The 12922-nt window shown below is 35.0% G+C and overlaps 1 protein-coding gene across 49 annotated transcripts in view; it reads right to left on the bottom strand.

Moving 5' to 3' along the window:
* The window catches only part of RIMS1 (regulating synaptic membrane exocytosis 1), a 477431-nt gene that overhangs the window by 187545 nt on the left and 276964 nt on the right, over nucleotides 1-12922 (bottom strand). For 4 of the 49 annotated variants that reach the window (XM_038554508.1, XM_038554510.1, XM_038554511.1 and 1 more), the window contains exon 1: nucleotides 79-416. The exons of 41 other annotated variants lie outside the window; for them this stretch is intronic. In XM_038554508.1, coding sequence (XP_038410436.1) covers nucleotides 79-178 — 100 coding nt within the window. In that variant the 5' untranslated portion in view covers nucleotides 179-416. Of the gene's footprint in view, nucleotides 1-78; nucleotides 419-12922 lie in introns of those variants that run through there. 4 more of the 49 variants (XM_038554503.1, XM_038554506.1, XM_038554507.1 and 1 more) reach the window with 2 other exon arrangements.

The raw sequence follows: 12922 nt of genomic DNA, 5'->3' as shown, positions 1-12922 counted from the left end.
GTATATAATATAGGTTTCTGTCCAACTCTTAAAAATAATGACGTGGGATCCCCGTGCCCCAAACTCATTGTTGCTTACCAGCACCTGCTCCTCGGACATCGACTGTTCTCTCTTCGGAATCAACGGACCTCACTTCTCCCCACCCTTCTGAAGAGATGGGTATCCCAGGTGCACACATGACAGCAACCTTGTAAAGAAATTCAGCCTGGGGATTTTTAGCTTTGCTTTTAAACAAATTCAAAATCTTATCTAAGAAGAGCACAGAGTACCTCACCCACCACTCCGCTTACATCATTGAACAACAGCACCAACCCATAGGTCAGGAGCAGCAGAAAATGGAAACTAAAAGAAAATATTGGTGTAAGCATAAGAAAGTCTCTTTGCATGACTGACTCAGGTCATTGCAGGCACTGTGCAGCTATGCAAAGGATCACTTGGATAAAATACCACACATAAGCCTCAGTGGGCCTGGTGGCGTGGAGACTGGTAGCATTTACTGAGGAGAAGCATATTGGCATCTCTGTTGGGTTTTAACCAGATCCACAGGATTCAGGAAATAAGCTCTCTGCCAGATGACACTATGCTCCTAGCCATTCCTTCTGTTTACTTATCCTCCAAATTGCTCTAACTAGTGGCCTTTCTCCTGCTGTGAGCTTATTTGTGGAGAGGGCTAAATAAAGGATTTTTATGACAGCAAAATGGCCATTAGCCCATACAATGATTTCTTAAAATATAACTTTTCTGCTTTTGTTTAGTACTATTAAAATCAATTAAATACGTTTCTTATTATTATATCCTTGGTTTTTGAAGAAAAAAAATGTTTTGTTTCTGGTGTGAATTTGAAATTGAGCTATCTTTGTACATATGTGCATGTTCTTTATATATTATTTTTCTCCTATTTACATAAACTATTAAAGGTAGATTCCCTCTTCCTATTGCTATATTTTCCTAGCAGAGGCAAATACTTTTAAATACATACATACATTTATATATATATGGAATTTTTTTCCTACTATATGTGACTTGGCACATTTCCAGACTATGTACCCTCTTTCAGATAGAATGCAAACTCTATGAGGAAAAGAAAGCAGTTATATTTTTCCTCTATCATAATGTAGTCTTCTCATTAAAACAAAGTTATATATATTTTAATGTAAACATATTACTCGGTAAGTAATGATTATTTTTTGAATTTCAATACAGAGAATGCTGTAAATAGTAAAAAAATAAGGTATGTATGCATGTATTTCACTCTTCCTAAAGCATATTCATGTACTTCAAAACAAATTTGAGAAGTGACCAGGATAAATAGCATTATGAGAGAATCAACTATTTACAGAAACAGACATGGGAGTGTATACCAAGACTGACTTGTCTAGAAAGTAAATTCCTAAATCACCAACCTAAGGCTTCCACTTCATCAAGACTTTATTTTCTAATTAAACTTCAGTATTAACAGAAAAGTCGGAAAGTACAGGTAAAGCTTATTACAACCAAGTGACAATACTGTTAATGTTGAAATATTAATCACATATAATACCCTGGAAATTATGGGGTTTTTCTTCCTCCACAGTCCTAGCAACTACGAAAAAAGAAATTTCATTTCAAATCACAAATCTCATACCAGTGCACTTTCAAGTAATAATACTATATTGAAATTCTAAGTTCCATATAATACATTTTAAGGAGAGTGGCACTGAAATACTATAGAGTAAATATATATATTATTTCCTAACTCTCCTTAAATATTTGCAAAAGTTGAAAAAGATCTCTACTTGTCTATAGCTAACTCATCTATGTAGTGTCTTCTGCTGGTCACAATCATATGTTAAAAAAATACAAGGTATACCTCCACAGGGACAAATATACTAAGTAATTTTAAGTAATGGGGATATCTAGATTATAAACTCTTTTTTTGTAAAAAAAGATTTTATTTATTTATTTGAGAGAGAAAGATCAAGAGAGCACGCAAGCTGGGGAAGAGGCAGAGGAAGAGAGAGAAGCAGGTTCCCTGTTGAGCAAGGAGCCTGATGTGGGACGCAATCCCAGGACCCTGGGATCATGACCTGAGCCGAAGGCAGATGCTTAACTAACTGAGCCACCCAGGTACCCCTAGGTTATAAACTGCTGATGGGATGTAAATAAAGTTTCTGATTCTCTGTGAGACTACAGACTGAAGATAGTCCAGGTGGAAATAATGTGTTGCCACCATATCAAATGACTTTATCTACTTTGTGAGCCACACTGCATTGTATTAATATTTTGGCACTTAGATCAATGGCAGGACAAACTCTGGGCAAAAGAGGGTAAACGTATTGTCTTTCAGTCTATACATGTGTAAACTCTACAACATCTTAGTAAAATCAAGGCTCTTAATCTTCACAACCAGTAGCGTAATACAGTATTTGTGAAAAACTTATGGCATAAATACAAGTTCTGGTTCAAAGTACCTCTTATGAGACATTTTCACTGACTAAACAATCCACGTGGTTCTCTTCACTGTTTTTGACTTCCCTTCAGGAAGGGAAGGGAAGGGAACAGGAGAGTCCCACATTGGACTTTATTCTATTATTTCTCAAAAGTTTTGTTGATCCCTGTATACATTTATAATTTCTTTCATCTAGCAAAAATTCTAAACACTGAATATACTAGGTCTAGAATAAAGAGAAAAAAGAGCTAGACCAGATCTCTTCCTTGAAGGTTCAGGTGCTATTATTATTTCCATACTACAGATAAAGAACCCGAGGTTTAGATATGCTACATGACATATCTAGTCCATGGCAGAGTAAAAATTTGAATTCAAAAACAATAATAATAATCAAAGCTAATCTTGCTTTAGATCACAACATCCTAAAGTATGGGAACTTTTACCTAGTATCAAGTACAAGACTGTTCTTGGTGGTTCATGATTGAGGCAAATGAATCTACACCAAGTAAAATGCACAGGATGCTATTTACTGGCTGAGGTCTTTCATGAGACTCTAGCATGGCTGTCTTGCCTAGACCTCAGAACACCAGTTTATAGAAATATTAATGAATGGTTCTGAATGAAAGGTACCCTGATCAAATGTATTCAGGACATACTGTGTATTGTATTATTTTCTAGAACAATCACAATGCACATCACCTTTAAAGGTGGTGAAAAGTCTTTAATTAAAGTAATTTTGGCCAAAGTTAGCATCAGCCAAACTTATTTGAACACCCTTATTTTTGACAGAACACTTATTAAAACTATTATTGCTCTGCAGAAATACTAGATGGAGAAATGCTGCATTATTAATACTATTTCTTTTTATTTGTTAAGATATTGTAATGAAAAAGGGAGGGAAGTACTGGATTCTGTTTTATAGATTCAGAGTTGATTTTGAGAACCATATCGTTCATTTGGGTAGTTTCTGTAATAACAGGCACTGTTCCATATCCTGCTCTGTCACTGGGCTATCTGTGATTCTGCTGTCACAAAGCACCAGCTCAGCTATCCCTTTCTGACTGATATGGATATGCTTCTGGATCAAGGTCTTCCATTTATTCAATTCTACTGAATCACACTGAAGCAACTGTTCTGAAGGATCCTAAGCTAAAATAAAACAAACCAAACATAAAACAAAACACAAAGTCCAAATACATATTCTGGGAAATCCTAGTTTTATATATCTAGACATAGAATAAACCAATATTCGAAATACAACGAAGGACTCTGTGGAATAACAGAAAAGGTTAGATCTAAAGATATGAGAATCAATAAAATATAGATGGTCCCTGACTTACAATGGTGTGACTTAAAATTTCTCACCTTTATGATGGTATGAAAGCAATATGCATTCAACAGAAACCACAGTTTTAATTTTGAATTTTGATCTTTTCCTGAGCTAACAATATAAGATATGATATAGCCTCTCATGATGCTGGGCAGTGGCAGTGAGCAACTGCTCCCAGTCAGCCATGTGATCACCAGTGTAAACAACTGATGCACTTACAACATTTTGTACCCAATCATTCTGTTTTTTATTTTAAGTACAGTATTCAATTAAATGAGATATTCAGCACTTGATTATAAAATAGGCTTTGTGTTAGATGATTTTGTCCAACTATAGGCTAATTATATAAGTGTTCTGAGCATGTTTAATGTAGACTAGGCTAAGCTATGATGTTTAGTAGGTTAAGTATTAAATGCATTTTCAGCTTAATATCTTCAACTTATGATGGGCTCATTGGGATGTAACCCCATCCTAAGCAAGGAAGAATTGCATTAGGATTTGGGAAATTAATCTATTTAATTAACATTTTCTCCAGGATTGAGAGCTACTTTCATATCTTCAATTTCCTGAGTCATAAGGCTACAACCTATCTTATGTCAGATTTTATAGGTTTCTGACAAGAGTATATTGGATACTAGAAGACACTCTGGCTATAAAATGCCTAGCCTGAGAAAGTTTGAAAGAATACAAATAGTCAAAGAATTTGTTGCTATCAAAGCACTCTGAAATTCTGAAATACAGGTATGGGAATTTCAGGCTATGGCAATGAAACCATTTAAAATATAAATGAATGTAAGCACCCTATTAATGTTGCTATTCTTTGTCTCACAGTGTATTAGAGGACAGGCATGTATGAAAAGGATAATTCAAGGAGAACTAGTCAGTACAACGTGCCTCAATCTGTACTGTCTTCTAAGCTAGGGAGACCTAGGGCTGCCAGATCCTGAACCAAACACATGGAGTAACTCAGTTGATACTTGGTATCAGAACAGCAGATATGCCAAAATGTCAGAGAGTGGAAGAATATGGGTCAGGGTGAGGTAGGGAACACTTCAGAATGGATCTTTTTAAGGAAATGAGGCGGGGGGGGGGGGGATGAGTGAGCCATGAAAGGGAGATTAAAGAGAGAAATTTTTACCTTTATTAAGATAGGTCGGTATTAAGGATCGCAATTACTGTAAACTTGACTCACCTACCACAGAATGTTTCTCCAATTCATACCCTCTGACCTATTCTATACATGTTCTATAGGAGACCTAGCAAAGTAGGACAATATGAAACCGATTGCTTTTCATGGTGCTGAGATATTTAAAGGATAATCAAAAGCTAACCATTTCAGCCTAAAACATGGTGCAAATGCTTTAGCCATTACTGCATTTCTCTGTAAAAGACAGAAAACATGCTAAAAGAAAAAGGAATTCAATTGACAAAGCCAAAATTTTGGCACTCTGAGGGTCATTTCTTAGCATCTGTCTGTTCTTTGTAATTTAAGTTATTGATTATAGAAAAATGGGAAGGCTTTTGAGCTTGAAGCTAGATAGGAAAGATATTGCAGAATGAGGTATCACTGTACAAGGACCAAATTTAATGCTAATTTCTTGTCCTGGGATTAAATCATAATACAAGCAATATAAATTCAGCCTACAAAATCCACCTAAGGAACACAATGATATTTCAGTTCCTTACAAGAGATTGATTTTTCACCCAGGGTTCAGACAGAAAAAGTTTCCTCATTTATCTGAACTGTGTGAAATGTAATATTAATCCTTTCTATGTGGGGGAAGCACTCTGAGGGTGATGGCCTTATCCACAGATGTCAGTTCCAATTACCTGCTTCTTACAAGGGCGAAACTGCCTCTGGCAGCCCTGTGTTGTTTAAAAACCCAAACCCCAGACATTACAAATTTTGATTCATCAGAGGTGTTGCTGATATATATACACTAAGGATCGGCTTTCTCCTTTCATTTCTGACTCTTGGAGATTTCTCTTTATGCAAACTCAGCTATACTTTTTTAAATAAACATTATATTTTCACCATTATAGGTTTTTTGCAGTGAAAATTAGTTTTGTTTGTTTTTAATTTCTTTAGCTTACACAGCCATATAACTGTAAACAGGAAGTAGTTTCAAGTGGTATGATGGGTAACTTTTTCCTTTTTATAGGTTGGCAATTTAAAATCTCATTTATAAGTTCAAAAACCATTAAAGTATCTATTCATTTGTATTTATAGGATACAATTCAAGTAATGCTATGTAGTGAGTAATGATGACTTTTTAAAATTATCCTGTGGCCCAAATACATAGCTTCCTACAATCATGGACATGAGCTATTTCTTCATTAAGAAAGCAACCAATAAAAAGGCTGAGTAGAAACATTAGGCCACATATGATGAGACTTCAAACAGTAAGTTATTAAAGAGAGCACAGTCAAGGAGAGAGGGAAGATCACTTGCATCATATACAAACTAATTAATTAAATGCCATATAGAAACTTGCAGTTTCACTTCATTATTTCTATACTCCATTTATCTTTCCTATTTGTATCCGTTTGTTGTCTTTTTTGTTGTTATTATGTTAGAAGTACTTTTAAAACCTTTCAAGAATTAAATCTGTGATTTAATTTAAAACCTTTCAAGAATTAAATCAGTGATTCTTCAGTATAGGAGATTCCCTAAGTTCCACCTTAATTAATTAAATTTACAACCAAATCACATAAAAGGCCAGTATTTTTCCTGGTTTCTACTATAACTAAAGAACTGTGGTATACTGGTTTGTTTATTCGTCCTTCAATTTTTAAAAATGTCTTATTAAAAATGGTATATGTGCTCCAGGTCAAAGTAAAACACACATAAAATCCTCCCTCTACTCAAACACAGTACAATATTTATTTCAAACAATAAATACAATGCTACAAAGCATAAATAAGACAAACATAGAGCTGAAAGCTACAGAAACTACAGAGGTGAGTGGTTCAAGCTGTCGGATCCACTGACATGGAAACAAGTGTTGGGTAGAGGTGGCTGCTGCCAAGCTGTCCTATCCTGCTGGGAGAGAACACTCAGCCCCTGACCAAAGTCCTCCCAGTTAATGGAGTTCAAAGCACCTCCAGTCAACTTCCCAGGATTGCTGCCTGAAAGCTGCTCCATCTCTGTTATTCACAAAGCACAAGAAACTGGGCAAGAGAAAAAGCCTCTGCTATAAACTCAGTTGAAATGTCATTCAAAAAATGATAAACTAATATTTATTTTACTTCTGCTAGACTCTCATGGAAAGAACTAATAAAAAAATATGTTCTAACAAAAAGAAAAATGAAGGCAGGAAAAAAAGGGAGATATAGAAAGTAGTTATAAACAATGAAATCGGTAAATCATGGTAAACATGTTGGTAAATCTAAATCAGTATTAACTACAGAAATAATGTTAACATTTATTTATATGTTCAAAAACAAGCTGGGCCCTTCCAGATAACAGTAATATTGAGGATAGAAAGAAAACAGTAAACTGTGGAAGAAAGAGCATGCTAAAGTCCTCTTTCATAGAAGACTCTAGAGGACTTTCAGATTTTGCTAAAAAAATTGTAAAACTAAGTACTGCACTGAAAACTTAAGTTTTGCATTTAAGGATAGAAAAAAATATATAATGTCCTAAGCTCTAAATTAAATGAATAGGCTCAGAAAACAACTTGATCAATCTAATGGAAGGCATGAAAAGAGAAAAAGAAAAGCAAACAAATAAATGGTAATTAGAAAAGTCAAATTAAATTAGCACAAAAGAATATATTAATGGTGGAGGGATTTAAAAATATAAAAAAGACAAAAAATAAAGAATGCATTTTATTTTACCATCCAGATGTAAGTATAATCAACATTTCCTTTCAGTTCCTTAGGTACATATATATTTTTTCAAAAACATATGATATAGTATATACACAATTAACAATGCCTCTCAGCCATCATAAATATATTTTATGCATAAAGATAAGAATATATAACAAGTTTTATGGCTACACAGTAGTCCTTTAAACAGTGTCCTTTAATCAGAAAATTGAGCTAGCTTCCAATTTTTACATTATAAACACTGTTATAATAATAAATATTTACCCATATCCCTCACTAAGAGTTTATTCTGCCAAGATACTTTTGGGGTTACAATCGTATTTTATAAACTATACATAAATAGGTCAATTAGAGGTAAGAATTCTGGCTATTAAATAATTTGACAGTTTACTCACAATTAGGCTACAATTTCTTATGTAATTTTTATTCCAATCATCTAGATTGAGTTTGAGCAATTCCAATCACTATCCCAAGTGCCCTAACTCATTGAAAAATATAAAGCCTTAAATGATGATACTTCCTTTACCTTGTGGCTTCCCACAAGTTCTTTTTTTTTTTTTTTAAGATTTCATTTATTTATTCATGAGAGACAGAGAGAGAGAGAGAGAGAGAGGCAGAGACACAGGCTCCATGCAGGGAGCCTGATGTGGGACTCGATCCCGGGACTCTAGAATCATGCCCTGGGCTGAAGGCAGGAGCTAAACCGCTCAGCCACCCAGGGATCCCCCTTCCCATAAATTCTTAATCTCTAACTTAATTCATGGCTTCCCAAAGACACTGTTCTCTCTGGAACCTCTTAAACCTAATTTAGAATTTTGGGGGGATTATACCAATTAAATTTTCAGCTCTTTCCTTTATGATCAGTTCAGCTATTAGTCAGTTCTCCATTTTCACTACTATTGCTGATGCTACTGATGCTGTTTTATTTCTTTTTTAAATCTAATGGCAATTCTTTACTGTAATTCATACTATAACTTCTGTGGATAACTGAATTTTTTTCTCTTTCATTAAAATATACATAAGTTAATATATAGTTGTAGTAATATTGTGGTTTCCTTTTTATAGTTCAAAGAATTAAATAATGTCCAAATTACTAAAAATAATTAAATAGAATTCTCAGAACAAAGGAGTAAGCTGTAATCACACAAGAAACAAAGTAAATAATTTCTTGCCATCCAGTGAACATATATCTCTTGACTGAAGTACTTTTTCCAAATGCATAATCATTAAATCAATAAAGTAAAGGGGTGCATCAAGAATTAGAAGACAAGAAAAGTTAATCCTTTTTCAAACTCAATCATCCTTAACTATACTTTTGGTATATTTTTTCTCTCTACTCAAATATACAATTTATTAGTTTCTTACTTTTTGTAAGTAGCTCCACAAATTTAAAAAAGAGAGAAAGACCTAGCAGTGCACTATTCCAAAAACTACATTTCTACGTATGTAACTATAAACTATTACTCTAGAGTATACATTTGATAAATGCAGAAACATGATGTCTCTACTTAAACCTACAATCAATTTCCTTCAGGAAAAGACACAAAAATGCAAACATTAAAAATAAAATTAGACAGTTCAAGAGAACAAGAGAAGTGAAATTTGGTCTTGGTTTTAAATCATGACTAGAGATAGGAAGGCATTTAAAAAGGTGGAACATCAAATGTCAAATAACAGAGATGGAAATGTACATGGCATGAGTCAAGGACAGGGTATAGAGCTAATCAAGAAGAGCACAGTGTTAGACAAGGTGAGTCTGTGAGGATAAATTGGTGTTACACTGAGGACTGACAGGCTTGGCTTGGGTTTTGAATTTTATTCCCTATGAAATGACCCAATCTGTAAGAGTTTTACCACTAACCCAACTGGGACAACCATTAGGATAGTAATAATTACTCACATTTGTATAATACTCTAGACCTTGAGAATTACTTTCCCATCTATTGTCTCTATATAGGTGTGCCTTCTGGTTTCTGTCCTAACATTTGCAAGGTCATTCTGCTATTCTTCAATCCCTCTCTCATTTATGGGCTCCTAAGCACTGCAGTAAGCCCGCAGAATTCACACCTGATAGTCCATCAGGAAATAAATTTAAAGTACCTGAGTCAGACTGGTGCTTGTATCTGGACACATACAACTCTTTATTCTGTCCCCAAAACAAGTTGAGTCATTTCAGATCACAAGCTGTGTCATTTTAGATGCTTTTTCCAATCATATATGTGCCCATATAAATAAGCAACTTTTTAAAAATGGGATTCTCATATTATTATACAAAATTAAAATTCTCTTGGAATAACCACCACTTCATAATTTATAAATTAGAGTCAAGGCTGAGCTTTGGAAAGTACTTGAAGGAAGATTTTTAGGTTCTGCCATTCATAACCTTGACTACACACTAGAATTAGGGTTTTTTTCATAAGTGTTGTATAGTTTTTAGAGTTGAGATCCTTTAACCTCTTTGGATAGGTTTATTCCTAGGTATCTTATGGTTTCTGATGCAATTATAAATGTGATCGATTCCTTAATTTCTCTTTGATTTGTCTCATTGCTAGGGTATAGAAATGCAATTTATTTCTGTGCATTGATTTTATATGCACACTTTGTTGAATAGCTCTATGAGTTCTAGCAATTCTAGGATGGAGTCTTCTGGGTTTTCCACATAAAGTATCATGTCATCTGTGAAAAGTGAGAGTTTGAACTCTTCTTTGCCAATTCAGATGCCTTTTATTTCTTTCTGTTGTCTGATTGCTGAGGCTAGGACTTCCAATACTATGTTGAACAACAGTGGTGAGCGGGCATCCCTGTTGTGTTTGGGACCTTATGGGAAAAGCTCTCAGTTTTTCCCCATTGAGAGTAATATTCACTGTGGGCTTTTCCCAGATGGCTTATATTATGATACTGAAATATGTTCCCTCTGTCCTTACGACATAGCAATTGCCTACTGGGTATTTACCCCAAAGATACAAATATAGTGATCCAAAGGGGCACCTATACCTCAATGTTCATGGCAACAATGTCCACAATAGCCAGCCTGTGGAAAGACCAGAAATATCCATTGACAGATGAATGGATAAAGAAGATGTGGTATAAATATATACAATGGAACACTACTCAGCCACCAGAAAGGGCAAATACTTACCATTCACATCACATGGAGGGTATAATGCTAAGTGAAATAAGTCAGTCAGAGAAAGACAATTAACATATGGTTTCACTCATATGTGGAATATAACAGTGCAGAGGATTATAGGGTAAGGGAGGGAAAACTGAAGTTATCAGAGAGGGGTAAAAACCATGAAAGACTCTTAACTCTAGAAAACAAACTGAGGATTGCTAGAGGGGAGGTGGGTGGAGGAATGGGGTAATTTGGTGATGGGCATTGAGTAGGGCATGTAATGTGATATGCACTGGGTGTTATATGCAACTGATGAATTATTGAACACTACATCTGAAACTAAGTATGTACTATATATTGGCTAATTTAATTCAAATAAATGAATAAATAGAAACAACAATGCTCAGGCCACAACCCAGAACAATGAAATCAGCATCTCCGTGCTTGGGGCCTAATCACTGGTATCATTTGCAGGAAGCTTCTCAAATGATTATAAAGTGTGAATTAGTCCTGTACTCAGGGAGGAGATGGTCATCTGCAAGCCATGGAGAAAGGCTGGAATATATCCTTCTCTCATAGATCTCAGAAGAAACCAACTCTGCTAATAACTTAATGTTGGAGTTCTAGCCTTCAAACTATGAAGAAAATAAGTTTCTACTGTTTAGGCCATTAAGTCTGTGGTATCTTATTATGGCAGCCCTAGGAAAATCATACACTATTATCTCAGACTCAGAAGAGTTTACTAGATTAAAAATAATCTGCCCTTTGATATAGAACAAGTGCTTAAAGGAAAACTGACTAATCACATAAGTTCAGTTCAGTTGGTAGAATAAGATATTCAAAGAAGATGGCTATAGGCAACAACTATTAAATCCAGAATAGCAATAAGAACCATAGATATCCCACAATGTATGAAGAAAAATGATAGAGAAGGTAATATCTATATTTCCAATATGGCAGTTGGAATCAGGGAAGTCAGTATCTAGAGATTCAGCTTCTAATTTCTGGACAGGGATTGGTGAGGACAAGCCAAAAGTTTAGTTCTTGGGGGGACTTGGCAGCATAACTGGATCTAGGGACATCTAGGCAAAAATCTAGTGTCTGGTCACTGCTAGGACTAGGTCTAGATTGCAGAAGAACAAGTAGCTGGACTGCTAAATGCTAGTCCTCAGAGGGCCGGGCTGGAGCTAGGGACAAGATGATTTCCAAGCTCTTCCAGCTAGAGGAAATGGCTTTAGGGGCAGGGATATCAGGCCAACCTCAACACCCATAATGTCTCCTTCTCTGTTCAACAGTGTGTGAAAGGAGAGGTATTTTTTTTTTCTTCTGAAGTCTCTCTCAGGTCTAAGATTCTGTTATTCTGTTAAAATTAACCAAAAGTAAGAACAACCTTTTCATTCACTGGATAAAATGGGTCAAAAATACTGCAGTATGATTCTGCATTTTAAAAGGATACTGAAGAACAACTTACTGAGATAAAATAGTGGCACTAAAATCTTCAATATCAAATCTTTTTCTAAATGTACTTTGAAGCATAAATGTTTCCCTTTAAAATGACCTTTAGTTATAAATCTTTTAAAACATTCTATGTTAAGATTGTAAGCATATATTACATATAAAATTTGTATGATTATTTTTGAAAATGTAGCCCAGATTTTAATTTCATTTCTCCTGATTCAGAAATAGGAATTGCTTTCAGATGTAACTAAATGACTAATATTTCCAGCTATGGATTATTTTAGGAGAAATATTATTGGGTATAATCATGTTAGATTTACAGACTTCATTTTTTCTTTTTATAGAAATTCCTTTTAATCACAACTCTTGTTTTAGAATCAAGGCGATTTTTTAGTAGTTATATATTAGGCAGAAATTGTAGCTCTGAAAAAACCAGCTTCTTACCATGATGATTTCCAAAATTTGCTTAACACATATTCTTCGAAATTAGGAACCTAATTACTAAGTTAGCTCAGACCACACACACACACACACACACACACACACACAGTTATTTGTGTTCTCTCAATCTCTTCCTAAGATTTAAATTGCACAGATGACTAAAATGGCTAATGTCCATTTTCCATATCCACTGTTAGAAGAAATTAGGGGTAGCCCAGGTGGCTCAGTGGTTTAGCGCCGCCTTCGGCCCAGGGCCTGATCCTGGAGACCCGGGATCGAGTCCCACATCAGGCTCTCCCAGAAGCATGAAGCCTGC

This window comes from Canis lupus, chromosome 12 (genome assembly GCF_011100685.1).
Source record: "Canis lupus familiaris isolate Mischka breed German Shepherd chromosome 12, alternate assembly UU_Cfam_GSD_1.0, whole genome shotgun sequence".
Taxonomy (NCBI): Eukaryota; Metazoa; Chordata; class Mammalia; order Carnivora; family Canidae; genus Canis; species Canis lupus.
Note: the sequence above shows the minus strand (reverse complement) of the source record. Positions and strands in the feature narration are given on the sequence as shown.